We start from the raw sequence: 17,479 nt of genomic DNA, 5'->3' as shown, positions 1-17,479 counted from the left end.
AACACAAACTCGACTTTGAAGTAATTCCGAACAACCAAATTTATATATGTTACACACGTAGGGCTAATCTTGTTGCACTGTTCAGAGGAGTCTCAACAATCATCCCAAAGTACCGTTTTCTGCGAGTTTTGAGCCTTTGTTTTCACCGCCGCGGGTTGCCAGGCGGTGAAAATGCCCGAATGTCCGCCCCCGAGGATACATCTGGCAAAAATTGACCAAATAAGGGTCAGCCTTAATGTGATAAAACACTCATTTAGTCACTTATATCCATAAAATAAGTATATTATAAATAATCCAATTAAACACATTGGGAATAACTCACAGTTCCAGGAAATGGATGACAGTCAATGGCTTCTGCAACACAACAATGAAGAATTACAGGAGTCTTGCTTCCAAAGGAATGCTGTTATTCTGGGGAGGACACCGATCAAAGCAGGAGATTGCAGAGCAGAGCAGAGCAGTTCATACAAGTCTCACAGATTGATGGTTGAAGCCTGTATCACTTGACTCACAATATCGCAGTAGCTACACACAGGATACACAGTCAAAATATCCTCAGTCTGCCAATTTATAGGTACAAATGGCCTAGATTCAGTGACACCACCTGGGTTTCCACATGAGCCAATCAGAATGTGATCTTGCTAGCAGCTGTCTCACGTAGGCAACTCGGTAGATCATAAACAACTTTTGATATTCAAATAACAGCACACCTGTCCAATTGTCCTCCCAATGTTGTAAACACCCTATCATATGTAAATCATAAGCACACCTTTCTATGCTCCCAGATACAACAAGTATGACCTGTCAATCACCTTTATGACAGTTATCACACGGCAATGCTCACCGTTTCTTCCCATGTTTTCATGCACACTTCTATTTGTAGGGTTTGAGGTAAACATAAAATAAAAGATGCTGACACTGACAGATAAGGTTGCAATTGCAAATACCAATTTATTGCTGAATACATTTAACTGCAAACAGATCATCGTGGTGGATCTTCGTGGTTGGAATGCCACGTGTGTGGTAATCGAATGAGTAGTGGGACGAGTAATTTTTTATGTCGTTTATCTGATTTAGGATTCAAACTGCTGTCTGTGCAACATTATATGTTAACAATATCAGACGTCAATACAATCAAAAGATTTATTTATTTATTTATTTTTGTCTTCATATGTTAGTTAACGAATTTCAGTGTCAGTGGCTTTGATCTCCCACCCACGGTATGTTAGATACATACATATATTCTTCAGATATCACTCGGGGCCTACTGAATGGAGGGCCCTATGTTACACGTGAAACGTTGATGCAATCACACTCGTGGTACAATATATTATAATGAGATATATGAGAATATAATAAAATAGACGAAACATGTTAATGTGTATCACGTACTCTGCTGTAATGTCGTGTTTATAGAACAGTTACATCAAAATTACTGACGTGTTTATTCTCAAATATTTAAATTTCCCCGATGCTTTAATGTTAACCTATTTGTTGTACTGAACATGTCACAGTAAATATTCATCTGATCATCAAAGTCGGCAATATGAATTATTTTCCATGACAATACTCTCATTGATGTCCTTGATTGTTCTGCAACCTGCAAAATACCAAAACGAAAACATGAGATATAACCAATTGTGGGATAAGTGTACAAAAGCTAAAACAATATTATGTATGGTTAATTACGATTATCCATCTGAATTAGTGAGTGTAATCACATTAAATAACATGACTGCCTGTAAGTGCTTCTAAACAGAGGTTGTCATTATAATAGTGTAAGTCATTTATAAGATTTTTGCACATTCCACTTAGCTATTATCAATAAATCACATGACTATTGATTGTTAGCTCACAATTAATGGACAATTAAATTTAGAATGATTACTGAACGCTGAATAACATTGCGTACATCTATTGTCACTGCTCAATGTTCGGCTGTGCAGATTATATAGCGTTAGGAAACTCGGCTAGTTTACCCACACATATTACCTACACCGTGTGGTCCAAATATATCGGCTGTTGAGCCATGTATACCATTTCTTTTATGTCCACGTGAACATTACACAAGACAGTCACATACAGTTGGGTTAGAATTACGTAGGAGAAATGAGCTAATCATTCAGCGGAAAAAGCGCTGTTCACAACGACGAAGATGCGGTGAATACTGGGGACAAGACATCACACGTCCTATTATCCCCTATCAACATAAAAGTCATTCTTCCATACCACACATACAGCGATCAATTAAATGAGCAGTATGCATAAATGTAATCCTCATTTATGCCTGTATGATGTATGTATGTTATTCCATGTGCGAAATACACATGTGTGGTTTCGTGTGCGAGTGCGATTTATACAAAGGTATGGTGGCCCATGTATGCAATTAGTCTGCTACGTGAAAACCGATCCGCTTTTTGGACAAACAGATCAGCTAATCGGTCCGTAAGCTTCGACACTATAGTTAATCGAATTCGTGAAACAACAGAGCAGGATTCTAACTCAGATAGACAAATTCGATGCAGATAGGACACTGGCATGCAGCGTTATACTTCCAAACCATTATATTTGCAGGTCGAACGTTTATTCTATCAACCGATTTTTAGGTAGCGAACCAATTTATTTCAAGTAACGGATCGATTTTCAAGTAGTGGACCGATTGTATGAAAAAAATAGTTAATTACGTCGGACATGTAGTCATTACTTGCCTGATAATGCCATAGCTAAGCTCAACTCGTCTTTTAAAATCTGCAAGACGTTTTTGACACCTTCTTCACCCTAATATGGAAAATATAAATGTAAGACAATGGTGTCATATCAGTCACTCATTAGTATGTATTTAGTGTTGGCAGTTTTTTTTTTAAATGACAACTTGACACAGTGATGTACTGACGGTGGTACCTTTTACGCCAAGTTTTTGAATCCTACTAAATTAACATGTTGTTACATGTTTTACTTCTTAGAAACTATGAATGAAGATATCCAATAAGAACAATTGGTGTTATAAGTGATTACATACGACATATAACACACATATTTATTGCATTATTACTTGTAATATAAATCACCTTGTATGCCAAGCCGTATATAACTGGTCTACCAATGAAGACAGCCCTAGCACCAAGAGCCAATGCTTTCAATACATCAGTACCTGTACGTACACCACCATCCATGTAGACTTCTATTTTATCACCTACAGCCCTGGATATCTCTGCTAACACATCTATCTAATCAAAAGAAATACACACTTAAAGATAAATCGGCATTGTAAATTTGGTCGACACTATTAATATCCAACTATTTTGCAATCAGCAAAAAACTGAATAAATTGAATAACTGTTCGTTGTGACTGGGTGGTATATAGTTTTGATTACCAATGGGAATCTTGAACGAGTGAATTATAGCAATTACATTTAAGGAATAACACATACTGTTGCTGGTACACCATCTAACTGTCTCCCACCATGGTTAGATACCATAATAGCATCCACTTTATGTTCCACTGCAATCAATGCATCTTCAACTGTCATAATGCCTTTGAGTATTATGGGTAATTTGGTTATGGACTTTATCCAATCAATGTCAGCCCATGTTGCACTTGGGTCACCACATTTCACTTCATCCACGTATGTTGCTTCATTCATAATACCCTTGAACATAAAGAACAGCATTGTGGGTCACAAATGATGAAAATGTGTGATTTTTATGCATTTTGGCCTTAAAATGGCTGCCTTTCAGTCATCTTGAATTTATCATAAAACATATACATATGCACATGTTCGAGATTTAACATTAAGTTTAACATTAAGAATACAATAAAATTGCTTGGTGCAGGAATGTGTGGGATACGGATGCATGAACTGACACACAGAGGTCAAACCATATTGACCATTTTTGTAGAATTTAAATAACATTTTAATAGCATTTAACAGCTTTAATATAAATGTAAGTTTTACTTAAAGACTTTGTATACTGTTCTGTGGTCTTTATGATGGTGCTACATTTTGGTCATTAACGTGGCAGTAATATATATGTAGTGAAAATTAAGTTTGTATATATGTAAAACAACATATTCGCATCAAAGTTTTATAGTCAGCAGAATTGTGTCAGAAACCTCGTTAAGCAACACCGGTACTGTAATAAATAAAACAGCTACGGTATTTGCATGATATCCGCCGAACATAACCGATATCATCGGTTTCAGAATCTTAGGGTGTCATTAACTAATAAAATCGCTTGTGGGGTTCTTACTTCGATCATGGTGAAATATGAGCTATATTAAAAAATAATTATGTGAAGCATTCAGTCTTGCACAACGGGCTCCCCATTGTATTGTGGTCGATATTATATAGTCGACAAACAATGCGCCAGGTTTCGATTAGTAACTTAACTAACTTAAACTATGTTTTGTCGCCAATACAACATAATTCATTAAGCTATGATGAGTCGAATAAACTAACATATATTAATCTAGAACTACATAACAATCGCTATATATATATATATATATATATATATATATATATATATATGCACTCGACCACATACAAATGATGATGTTTATTGTTGTAAACGTGATAAATATGGCTTACATTCTTGCAGTATTTATCAAAGTTAGCATTAATCGAATTTCTTGGTACATTATTCCCAGCTACATATGCCATTCTTCGCCTGAACCCAACTTGGCAGATATCGACGGACACAACAATGCCTTTACATCCAGCTTGCTCCGCTCTTTGTACCATGTCCTTAGTTACACGTGGGTTAGGCCAAACATAGATGTCCATCCATTTCGTACCTCCAGAGTGAGCATAACAAATGTCTTCTAGGGATAACGAACTTCCAGAGCTCAGTATCATACATGTATTAAACGTCCCCGAGGCTGAAATATTGAATTGTAATTGCAAGATCAGTTTGACAAATATTAAAGGGAAACCGATTCTATAAATAGGGGCAAGATGATCACCGCAATTAGTATGCTAATCCGACCCAAGCCGCTCACATCGCGGCGGGAGCTCCAGGGAATGTGCCATTTACGTTGTTTAGAGATCAAGCTGTGATTCTAAATACATTTCTACGGGGCATGGATATGTACGATGGCGATTACACTCGTGTGGTTGACTTTTGGTATATAAATGTTGTTGATTTTGGTCGAAAGTTTCGCGACAAGTAAAAATCCTGAGTTTAAAATGGCGGGTAATGTATGCAAAATACCTTTCAATTACAGTTTGAGAAAGCGAGCATAATAAACATTCATTTACTTAGTGGACAGATGCGGAATTAATTACCCATGAGCACGTGGTGCAATCCATGGGATTGAGTGGGGTTCCCTGTTAATAACGAGAAATGTTTGGTTATAGCATCCTCTAGTATTTAATGGGAATCATCTTTATTTTACATCCGCTGATGATTGGATGGATGTTTCAGCTTAGTAACGTGCATGACAGGGAAATGCAAGCTGTTTTAATTGTGTTTTGTATTTTTATATTACCCTGTCAAATGTATTTATTAGTGCACTGAAAAATCAAAATAATGTTTAACTTATTGATCAACGCATTTTTAAAATCATGGATGTTAACTCCGTCAAGTTATGACCCGTGGTTCCCATAAGATAATAGTTACATCCAATATCAAAATAAAGACGATAGCGTTGATTCATCTCGTTCTGGGATTGCTTGGAGATAATAAAAATTTTAGAAAGTTAGTACTTATATGCCTGTGTGTAGATTTAACTATCAAATTTAGCACAGGGAGTGAGGCAATTGTCATATTTAGTGCTCCAAGTAAATGATTCCTGACCGTGTGTATTTACATGCGTAAATGCAGTTTACTTTGCTTCACTGGTTTCGTACAATACAGGTTTACTAGTTTCTGGTGGAAATTAGGCGATCTTATTACCAAAAGTTAGTTGAACATTTGTCATGCGTCACAACACTATGAATGGGTAGTTAAATCTGACATTGGCTGGAGCTTTTGTTTTTATGGAGAGGGTAATTGTAAGTGACAAATTTGGTGGCCAAACTTGTCAGCAGTAATAAAAATAAGCACCCGCTTAATTCGTTCATTCCACTATGAATTAAATGATTATAAGTCCACTTTTAATGATTTCGTGAATCTGATTGATACAAATTTATTATTAAACTTTACTATTAAACTTCTTCTTTTATCCTCGCGCGAGGAATTGATCATACCCAACAAAATATGAAAATATTACTAAGAAAATTGTATTTCATTTAAAATTACTGATATATATGTAAGCTCATCAGTTGTCTTTACAATGTTTATTATTCGACTTGTTTTGTAATTCACTTCACAACATTCCCTACCTCTGGATGTTCCAGCTTCAGCATCTGGATGGGCCAATCTTTGAAATGCTGTGGGAGATATGCAAATTGGTATGTCGATTTCTCTGCCAAGTATTGTTGTTTTTAAGTCACGTGTAGATACATCTCGCAGCACTCTCGGTTTTAGCCTAATCCTTTAATTTGAAGAAAACGTGCAATCAGTGATTCAGGTACAAAGCTAGGGAAACAACAAACTACACTCCCAGTTACAGTACGACACACTGTTTTTAAAATAATAAGCACTCACGCATTCATAGCGACTAGGTGGACTTTCTCTGACGTCACCAAGTCGCACACATTATTCAAATATTAATAAAAAAAGGACATTCAAACGCGTCAGTAACTCTAAACACGTCCTCTATACTAAGTATAACAAATTCCCGGCAAACTGATTGGTCCGTACAAGCACATTGATTTTATGCAATCATAACTAACTATCGCAAATAAATTAATATTTCGAGATATTGGTCGTCTTACACAATATTTCTCGAATTCATATTAAGTATTATATAATCTCAAATATTTCTGGTAGTTTCAGATGTCGGATAAAACACGTTCATGATACAAAGACGCGTAAATGCAAAACTTAATTTCAAATTCTCCCAACCTCAACAACTTATCCGCGTGTGCAAATTTGTTCTACCTGTGTCTTCTGGCGATTCGTCACATATGAAATATTTTTTTTATAACCCTTTATATTATATATATTTATATTTTAGTTTGAATATGTGGATTTTTTGGTTTTTCTTGCCGTTAATCAGTTCTTAGAAAATTGTGTTTTAGTCGCCTCTAACGACATCTGACTCAATGCCTATACAAATCTCGCCGAGGGACCACAGCCAATCAGATCATGGGTTACAAACGCGCCTGAGCATGACTCAAAACATGGCGGCGTACTGCTACTACTTTTGCGTGAGCTGGACCTAATACAACTTATTAACAACAGTATTTTCGAAGATGGATCGTTGTCTAAAATAACAAGTAAGTAGCATTCATTAACCAGTTTGGTCTTGATTGTATTTCATTTCTGTTTGGTGGCAGATGATATACATGTGCCAGTAATGTTTTTGTTTTTTTTCGGCGTCAGTGTCTCGGTTTCAACTTCAAGTCGTTTTATCCCAATCACGATCTTTACTTGAAAATTCCTTTTAGTCGATCGTTTATAAACTAGGAATTCATGAAAAAATGGATGTTTTTTTCTATTGCTCCCTGTTGACAGATTGGTCACCGTCAACACGCATGTTTACGATTGGGGGAAACAACGTTCGCTATCAAATCACCGTGTTCCATGTTTGTTCAGGAAGAACGTGGCACCCCAGAAACAATTATCCTCCAGGGCAGATGATGTGTTGTTTTTGGAATCACTTTTAGAAACAAACTACTAGTATTCGCGTATCGATAGTATATATTGATATAATTTACATAATATTTATGTTAATCACCTATATTGTATTTATTGATGTGCATTGCTAACAGCACAGGTATCTCAGCTGAGAGGCTGCAAGCTCAGTGTACTTTTTTTCGCCAACTGTTGTAATGCAAATTTCATACAATTTACGTTACGAGATTAATGCAGCACATGGATTAATTTAACATGTTAATTAGTATTTTCTTAGACATAATGCTGTACTATAATTTTTTTCCATACCAGTTCTGGTTTTTTTTTATAATTATTGATGACTTCGTTGTTCTTGTCTATGTCTGATCAGAATTGGTTCCATCTAGTTTTAGTCAGTGTTTTTGATGCAAAATGTCTTAGTTTATATCTTTGGTCTCACAAAAAAAAGATCCACCAGGTATCTTTTTTAACAGGTATTTTGGAATAGTTATTCTATTTTGATAAACAATACTATCACAATTAACTAATAGTAGGTAGCCACATATACCTGTTGACTTAGCAACAACAAAAATTAAAATTCTAAAACTGTGATGAATAGCTGCCAAATACTCTTTTGTTATTTTTTATAAGAGTTTTTTTAGTAAATTAGTGATTGACAAACGTATTTTCTTTGCGATAAATATTTATTGATACTTAAATAAATCTTGTTCTGTCAATTGTTTTTTTTTTAAGCAGATGAACATGTTATGCTTATAAAAACACAGCAGAAAAATAAATTGATCGCTTAAGGATGTAAATATATGCTTCATGACCTCAACCAAGATGTCACTTATTTTGGTGATGTGGTTTATTGTTCTTCATGTCACTGATGTCTTCATTTGATGCAAAATCTTCCAATAAGTTAACCCTCCTACATACTGTTATATTTATTATATAATTAGTCCCCGTTCGGACGTAGTCCGAAAACGGGGACTTATGTTTTGCCCTGTGTGCGTCCGTGCGTGCATCCGTGATCACCTGTATCTCGAACATGCATGGACCGATTAAGTTCAAACTTCACTCATACATCACACATTATATGGGACATATGCACATGCATTTTTTTCATGATCCGATTAACGATAGCCGAATAGCGGCCATTTTAAGGCCGAAAATGCATCAAAATCACACATTTTCACCATTCCGGACCCGGATCTCAGTTATGCATGGACGGATTTTGTTCAAATTTGGTACATACATTAAACATAATAGAACCTTGATGCACGTCATTTCTTTTTTGGATCGGGTTTGAAATGGCCGACTGGCGGCCATTTTGTTTTAAAGAATTCAGTTCTGGATCCGTATCTGAGACATGCTTGGATTGATCGAGTTCAAACTTCACACACACAAGGTACATCATGTCACAAATATGTATGATCATTTGTTTCATGATCTCATTAACGATAGCCAATTGGCGGCCGCTTTAAGGCCGAAAATGCATTGAAATTGCACATTTTCACCATTCCGGACCCGGATCTCAGTTATGCATGGACGGATTTCGTTCAAATTTGGTACATACATTAAACATAATAGAACCTTGATGCACGTCATTTTTTTTCGAATCAAGTTCGAAATGGCCGACTGGCGGCCATTTTCTTAAAGAATTCAGTTCTGGATCCGTATCCAAGACATGTCTGGATTGATCAAGTTCAAACTTCACACACACATGGTACATCATGTCACAAATAGATATGTGCGTTTGTTTCATCATCCGCTTAACAATAGCTGAATGATGGCCATTTTAGGCCGAAAATGCATTAAAATCACGTATTTTCACAATTCCGGAACCAGATCTCAGTCATGCATGGATGGATTTTGTTCAGATTTAGTACAATGTGTTGTACATATGCAGGTGCATTTCGGTCATGATCTGCTTTGAATGTATATGTCACTCAAATATGAACGGAACGGGGACGTGTCATTGACAATGACTTGTTTATTAATTTACATGACAAGACTGCTGAGATGGTTCATCATCCCTACCAACTCAACCTGACCCCTGTATTATAACTTTCAATATCGAAAGAGGAATCTAAATGGAGTACATTTTTGATAAAAATGCCCATACCAAAGGCTGTGTGGCAGAATAATAATCTCAAACTTTAGTTGGACACTTCAGCTATTTCTTTTGGATGCAATTCTTGTACAATACTGTCAGTTTCGCTATAGTACTGGTACATTCACATATAAAACAACTTACTGGGAATACTCATCTTTGAAATAATGATATTTTAGAGCTAATGAAAAATAAATAATTGTCTGTGGGAAAGTATCTTTCTCTTCTCTTAGTTTGTCAAATATCCAATAAAATATGGATACACTGTCCCTAGGAGTCTGGAATAATGTAATGCGGCTGTCTTTCAACTGGGACTGTAGAGATTTTGAGGCAGTTGTGGTCAGTGCAAGGATGTAACATCAGGTAAAACAGCGTAGATCACAGAAATTATCATGTACAAGTTAGGCCTCCAAATTAATCATTTCCTGATTTTTAAGAAGAAAAAAAATCTCTAATAAAATATGTACACTGAAATTTTGGTAGAATGAGCACTTTTATAACGAATTGCCTAAATAACTTAATGAACCAACACAGCTCTCTGTACATATGCAGTAGTGGGGGAATATGTTCACATATATCCTACATTAAAAATATTCGCATTTTATCAGAAAATATGAAATTATGAGTGGCTAAGCCACTTTTAAACTGCATTCCATTGACCATTCAACATGAACTTCTACAATTTATAACACACATAATGCAAACTATAATTTTAATATTGAAATCCTGAACTTTCATTAATGAAACCACAGGTGAAACTATAAAAACAGAAGCAGGTTTCTCAATTATACATGGGTAGATTAGTGATTTAACCAAATCCAGTTGGCTGGATGGCTTGGACATTGTTTTTTTGATAACAGATGTGTTAATGCCTCCTTCTTGCACACCTTAAAGAAAGGGGGAATGTGCACATTTAATATATCGCAATAACAAAATTGACTCGGCAAATAAATTATTCACGTTACTGGTTTATGTATATAGGTCACAGTCACGGCGTCACGTGAAGACAAAACTATTACTGTTACTCACAGGCGCTCGGACCGTTTAACGGTTAAGACGGGAGTAGGGAATGTTGATAAATACAAATACGAAAATTACTGACATGAAAGCCATAGGTTTATCGGAGACACACAAAAACATTGCCTGGCCGTAATACATTAACTCATAATGCAATAGTTAGATCGTGATGACTGTGTCAGTATAAAGTCGAAACAACTGGTGGTTTATATTGCGTCGAATGCGACTCGTTAACATGATCGGTGACCGCCGTCTCACCTGTGGTAATACAAGGTCATCAAAGTTGAAATCCAAATTATCTCAAATGAATTACATACATCAATCGTGATTGCTCACAAATAATAATTAAGTTTTTGTAAAAGTAACTAAAACTCATCTCAAATTCGAAATCCTCTATTGATTTCACATCGGTTCTAACATTACTTGCAGCCATCTTGAAATAACCTGGAACGATGAATCTGGCGCATGTGCAAAGTCAGACAGCTATTTTTGTAAGCTGCACTATGATTGGTCGACAAAACTCGTCGAAAACTGATCTCGTTTTACGAGATTGGTATAGGCATTGAGTCAGATGTAGTTAGAGGCGACTGGGACACAATTTTCTAAGAACTGATTAATGGCAAGAAAAAACAAAAAATCGACATATTCAAACTAAAATATATATAATATATAATATAAAGGGTTATAAAAAAAATATTATTGAAATGAGAAGACATGTAGTACAAAACCTAAAACTCCAATTGACAAAAGAATTTGCGACTTGTGTACTGCTATGGAAATTATAGAAGAGACACACTACGTAATGTCATGACAATAATACGAACAGCAAAGAAATTTTTGTTTGTCAACTGTTTTGACGCAAACTAACACTTCTCTGCAATCACGAGTTCAGATATAACAACTCTTAATTTCGTGTTAGCAAAGTAGATAGAATAATGTATCAATAAAATATTATTATTATTACAAATAAAACTCCAAAACGTACTTAGTGTGACATCCAAAAATAACTATAAGGGCAGGGTAATGCCAATCGGCGTTCATGCACAACAATCGGTTATGCAGTGGCGGATCCAGCAAAATGTAATCCAGATAATACGAATCGCCATGCGTTTGGGGGGGCATTGCCCCCCCCCCCTCTGGATCCGCCACTGCGGTTATGCAAACGAGTAAGGACGCTTTACGATCTTGAATATGTGTAGTAATTTTCATTTGTTAAGGAACACTCGCTCAATGAATCAGATCTTGCAAGGTCACTCGTGAGATGTTTCCCATAAACGGGGTACAGTCACTTCGCCCGAAATCCACTTTGCCCGAACTCCTTCGCCTGATTACCAGTTCGCCCAATTACCGGTTCTCCCGTTTTCCTTTTCGCCAGATTCACCGATGTTACACAGTAGGCCTACTTGGGGTTTCGATTCGAAATGTACATCTGGTAAAATGCATAAAATCTACCATATGATCGCATTTTAGTCAGGGTTTTCTTGTCGATGCAAACACTGCAACTGATGTCCGCCATTGCGGGTAGTCATCCCCATTCACAATAGAGGGGTGGCCGACAGGCAATGGGACAGGTATGCATCGGCCGTCATACACAGATTTTTCACTTGTTTCACCATCGGTGTTTGCATGAAATACTTTCACAGTGGTGTCGTTGGCAGAATAATTTCAATCCGCGCATTTTATGCAAAGATTGACCATTGACGGAACCTTTGTACGCCCTCCGGTGTTGGGAACTTGGAACACTAAGTAGTACCTAAAGCCAACCTCGGCGTTTATCAATCTAATAAAACTCGCAAATCACGACGTCGTTACCGTATTTTTAAAGTTTTAAATACAATTTATATAGTACCAATAATATATTATTTCCTTTTTTTTACAGTCAGAGAAATGGTTAATGTTATATGTAACTCGGAATTACCAATATTCAATAATATGCAACATTTGGTACTTTGAATTATGACGACGAGGCCATCGACTGGTCGTTTTTAGAAACGAAAATAACAATTAACATTTTGTATAACTACTAGTATTTTCAATTTTATTTCAACAACGTTCAGACAAATCAGGAAAATCACAGGGTGAACAATGTAAGTAATTCTTCTAGAAAACAAAATGTAAATTTAAAAACCTGATGGTTACTCATCCAAAAGTGTGAAGTGTTCTTAGACTACTGGATTTTTGCTGAGCACGTGGTTATGAATCACTTTTAAAACTATTTCGCAAGTGTAAATTTAAATGATAACCAACGCATTTCATACACACAACCCTTCAATGGGTTTTCATATGGTGTATACTACCACTTTTAGAAACATGTCTGTGACTAACAATTTGGTTATATTTTTTTAATTTACAATAAACTACTTTAACAAATTCTAGAGTGAGTAATTCGGGGTCTAGAACGATATAAACGTGTACAATATAGCACCGTGTGTGGCGAAATAAACTGAATCCTTCAACACGATCTCAAAACACCAGTATATGATTAGTAAGCAATAGTACCCTCCATGGTAAAAAGGTTCAGACTAAATTTGGCAAGGAGACGCCCAAGCACTGAGAAATGATCAATTGAAAAAACAACGCATTAGTTTATCACGTATGTCAGTGCAGAGATCAAAATTACAACGTTCACTAGGTTGAGCATTACAATTTTTATTTTAAATTGATTATTTTAATTTGACAAGAGGATGGCGATGGTACATAGATGGTACTTTCAAAGTTGTTAGACTCCCCTTCACCCAATTAGTAAGCATCCACTGCTTCTTGAAGAAAGATAATGAAAGTTTTTTTAACTAAACCGGTAAGCGAGGTTTATTATTAATATTTATTATTATTATTATTCAATTGAGACTCCTTAAGTTGCTGGTAAGACAGTACAGTATAGTATATATTTTTAAAGAGAGGAAATGATCAATTTGTTAACAATATTTTAAAGACAATATAACTTAATGACCTTAATGTACTTTTATATTGCACTTAAAAAAACATTACACATTACAAGAAGCAGCTGTCTAATTTGGACCGTTGTTTGCTGATGGTCGTTTTAAGAGACGAAAATAACAATTAACATTTTGTATAACTACTAGTATTTTCAATTTTCACAAGACAAATTTTCTTTTATTTTCAGGTCCCACTTTGTTTTATTCTGATGTCCGGAAAGAGCAAGAAAGATTACATCAGTGTGTTACATGGCGTAAAGCAACTACTTCCAGAGGCCATCGCTCTTAGCGAGTGCATGGTAGATTTCGAAGAAGCGATGTGGAAAGCAATTCGAGATGTTTATCCTGCTGTGAACATTAAAGGGTGTGCGTTCCATTGGAAGCAGGCAGTCTGGCGACACAACCAGTCTACTGGCTTGCAAATAGCCTACATGGAGGATGAAGCAACATTCAAGCTGCTTCGTAAAGTGATGTCCCTCCCGTGTTTGCCAGTGGAAGTTATTCCAGACATGTTTACTAGACTTAGAAGACAGGCAACCACTGGAAGACTTGAGGAGGTATGTATAAAATTTAATAATCAGTACAAAAGCAGTGTAGTGTAGCAGTGCACAAGTTACATTAATAATGGCCAAAATACACAACAATAAAGGCAAACAATAACATATTGCAGTCAACTTGATATATGCCACATTTTTTCTGTTTAGGTGTGGACATCTGTATATAAATTATGGGTTTTTTTTATTTTTATATATTCACAGGTATTTCAGTATATCCAGATGCAGTGGATTGAATCTGCAGTCATGCCACCCTCCACATGATCCTGCTACATGCAAAGTACAAGGACCAACAATGATGCGGAGGGCTGGCATGCACGCCTCAACAGACGTGGTCATCAGAATCTAAATTTTTATTTACTGATACAGTTACTACACCGTGAGGCATCTCTACTATTGACACAGGCTCGCTTGGTACATGTATCTGAAAGCAAATTAAGAAAGAGACAGAAGAAAATATACAGAGTAATGCAAGAACGTATGTTCTTATGGGAGGAGTTTCGTATTGGAGACCGGTCAGCTGGAAAACTGTTAGCAGGAGTAGCAGCGATATATGGGAACCCAGTGATGCATCGATGAAGGCAAAAATAATAAAATACAATGAGAAAAATACTCAATACAGACAAAATTTCGACCATGCTTTTAAACTGAAATAGAAACACAACATTGTATATAATTAATAAAGTATTAGGGCCCGATTTACGCTAATTTATTTTAAATTTCGACCATACTTTTAAATTGAAATAGAAACACAACATTGTATATATGTATATAATTAATATAGTTATTAGGGTCTGATATAACTTAGGTGTCCTGATGTGATTGGAAGTATATTAAAATTTTGCTAAAGCAGTTTTAATTTATTCGCCATAACTATTTTCAAATATTTTGTCTGGAAGTTTGTTTCGAGGTTGAGTTTTATTTTTTTCAAGACATTTTATCACTGAATAATAAAATTATTATTACATTATTTTTAAAAAAAGAATTAAAGATGTAAATTTTTAATTTGTATTTCAATTTCTACGTAGACATTCCATATGTAATACATGTACTAATATATATATTTTTGGTATTTGTGATTTCTTGTAATTGTCTTGTACAGTGTGTGTTTTTATATTGCTCGATTGTATAAGCACCTGGTGTGCTACTTTATTTTTATTTGAGGGTAAATAAATAAATGTAATGTAAATGTAAATTATGCATTATATCTTTACTTTCATTGCTCCCCCAGGAAACAAAAAGTTCATGCAATATTGGAAGTGAAACTGGGGAAAACAAACACAATACTAGTAAAGTATTGTTGAATTGTTGTAGCTCTGTGTTTTACTGTGTCAAGTTATTAAAAAATTTTAATATTAAAGGAAAAATAAAGATTTATCAGATTGGAATTACATTAAAAACAGAAACAAAAACAAAAAAGTGTGACTGTCCCTCAACTCATTGTTTCCTCCCGATACACAAATGGTATGACCCACACAAGATGGCCGCAACGGCATAAAATTACGTTACATCCCCGTTGTAAACTTCACGTTCGTCACCTTATAAAAACAAATTTCAACTTCTACGTTATCTTGTTTTGACTACACGTAAATAACAAACATACGAGGAATCAGGCGAACTGGTAATCGGGCGAAATGGCAATCGTGCAAACAGGTAATCTGGCGAAACCGTTCGGGCGAAGTGGTAATTGGGCGAAATACCCCCAATATAAACATTGTTAGATTTTTTGAGGAGAGGTTGCATCGCCCGAATATACGATAGATAAGTAGTAAAACCAAATACCTTCGAAAAGATCTCCTGTTTTCTTTCAATGTTGTTTCGCCGTCAGCTCCGGAACAGTAGTAAATCCATGTCATAAGTGATAGGTGTTTTTCAGCATACTTTTCGAAGTCGTCGAGACACACACAGTGAGCATCGGCAGCCATTACTGATATAAGTGTTACACAGTGTTATCGCATATGTGCACATTTAGTTTGCACTGCTGACAAAGGTCATCCTATTCTTGTACCCTGGACATTAGTATCAATAATTGTGAGCTTCGAAGTGGGTTTATAATTATATGTGGATAAAACGATGATAATAACACTAATACATCCTGGCATGTTGAAAAGACGGACCATATAGTCAGTCAGGTCACGCCAGGGGTCACGCACTCCGTGGCAGCACGGCAGTGTGATTAAAATACGTCATGGCGTGACACGCACGGAAGACTTCATTCAACACTCACCAAATGGAAAATGAAAAACCGCCGTGGTTTCAAATCACACTAGACAGACACTCACTCAAACATATATTTGTCGAGACATTTATTCTCTCAATTTAACAACCCGCAAAACAACTTCAGTGAATGAAAACAAGCAGACGGTGCCGAATAATGCATCAACAACTGTGTTATACATAAGCAAAATATAAGCATACAAGGATCGTAAGCCTGAGGACAGAGGATCAAATTCCATTTGTGCCTCTTTATTTTCAACAAATACTGACATGTATTGACCCACATGGTTCAGTGGATATGTATGCTACGCTAGCAGTTAACCATCTACAAGTCTGATTAACAAGACCACCTGGCAGAGGAACATCGCTGCGCTTCAAATGGGTCCCTGGTATTAACCCCCACCCCCTAAGGGTTGCTAATTTCCCCTATATCGCTCAGTTTAGACCTAGAAATTATTGAACATTCATAAGTACAGAAACTACACGTCATGAATAAATCAGCATAATTAAACAAATTCATAAAGTGTAGGTACGTCTTCTGAGATTATACCGAATCTTGTAGACAAAAGACAACACAAAAGATTACCGATAAAGATTTCAATTTCTTCTGTGTAAAAACTAATATTTCCATATGAATCGTTAATGACCGCATTTATGTGTTAGATATGTTATATATTATTGGCTTTTGAACGTAAACGCAATGCTTCTATTGGCTGTTTTTATGATTAGCTTTTAAAATATTATTTGGAATCCAATTCTGAAAATGTCCAAGCGATTCGTAGTCACCCATAATGTAACTGATACTAGGGTTGAAGCGCTCCATTTTTAGCTCCGCTGTCGACTTTGTCGAGCGGAGCTTATCATATGAGTGATTGTCCGTCGTCGTCGTCCGTGTCAATGTTTTACTTTTTCGACTTCTTCTTGAAAACTACAAGCCTGAATGCTTTGATACTTGGTGTATATGTACCTTGGGTAGA

At 35.9% G+C, this 17,479-nt stretch overlaps 2 protein-coding genes across 3 annotated transcripts; one reads left to right on the top strand and one right to left on the bottom strand.

The window, feature by feature from the left end:
- Nucleotides 1–1,129: 1,129 nt before the first annotated feature.
- LOC100368780 (2-Hydroxyacid oxidase 2-like) lies at nt 1,130–16,506 on the bottom strand. The gene is made up of 7 exons (XM_085495940.1): nt 16,068–16,506; nt 6,327–6,478; nt 4,593–4,882; nt 3,432–3,650; nt 3,069–3,227; nt 2,709–2,778; nt 1,130–1,600 (listed from the first exon to the last, which is right to left on the bottom strand). The coding sequence occupies exons 1-7, from the start codon at nt 16,208–16,210 to the stop codon at nt 1,533–1,535; spliced, it is 1,101 nt and encodes a 366-aa protein (XP_085352066.1). The 5' UTR covers nt 16,211–16,506; the 3' UTR covers nt 1,130–1,532.
- On the top strand, nt 7,218–14,782 carry LOC100376834 (uncharacterized). 2 transcript variants are annotated; one of them, XM_085495941.1, is made up of 3 exons: nt 7,218–7,325; nt 13,920–14,288; nt 14,490–14,782. In XM_085495941.1, exons 2-3 carry the CDS (start codon nt 13,941–13,943, stop codon nt 14,547–14,549), a joined length of 408 nt encoding a protein of 135 aa, XP_085352067.1. In that variant the 5' UTR covers nt 7,218–7,325; nt 13,920–13,940; the 3' UTR covers nt 14,550–14,782. The 2 variants fall into 2 exon arrangements, with proteins under 2 accessions (XP_085352067.1, XP_085352068.1); XM_085495942.1 differs by lacking the exon at nt 7,218–7,325 and adding an exon at nt 12,675–12,882.
- Nucleotides 16,507–17,479: the final 973 nt, after the last annotated feature.

The sequence above is a fragment of the Saccoglossus kowalevskii genome, chromosome 22 (assembly GCF_978046115.1).
Source record: "Saccoglossus kowalevskii chromosome 22, keSacKowa6.1, whole genome shotgun sequence".
In the NCBI taxonomy this organism is placed as follows: Eukaryota; Metazoa; Hemichordata; class Enteropneusta; family Harrimaniidae; genus Saccoglossus; species Saccoglossus kowalevskii.
The sequence above is the reverse complement of the archived record's forward strand: the minus strand, read 5'-3'. Positions and strand labels throughout refer to the sequence as shown.

Excerpts from the sequence above, each read along its gene's own strand:
- LOC100368780 (XM_085495940.1), bottom strand. The coding sequence starts at position 16,210 with ATGGCTGCCGATGCTCACTGTGTGTGTCTCGACGACTTCGAAAAGTAT. Across the intron at positions 3,651-4,592 it reads TTGATAAATACTGCAAGAAT|GGTATTATGAATGAAGCAAC; the intron begins GTAAGCCATATT and ends TTTATGTTCAAG. Across the intron at positions 2,779-3,068 it reads TATACGGCTTGGCATACAAG|GGTGAAGAAGGTGTCAAAAA; the intron begins GTGATTTATATT and ends TTTCCATATTAG.
- LOC100376834 (XM_085495941.1), top strand. The coding sequence starts at position 13,941 with ATGTCCGGAAAGAGCAAGAAAGATTACATCAGTGTGTTACATGGCGTA. Across the intron at positions 14,289-14,489 it reads CCACTGGAAGACTTGAGGAG|GTATTTCAGTATATCCAGAT; the intron begins GTATGTATAAAA and ends ATATATTCACAG.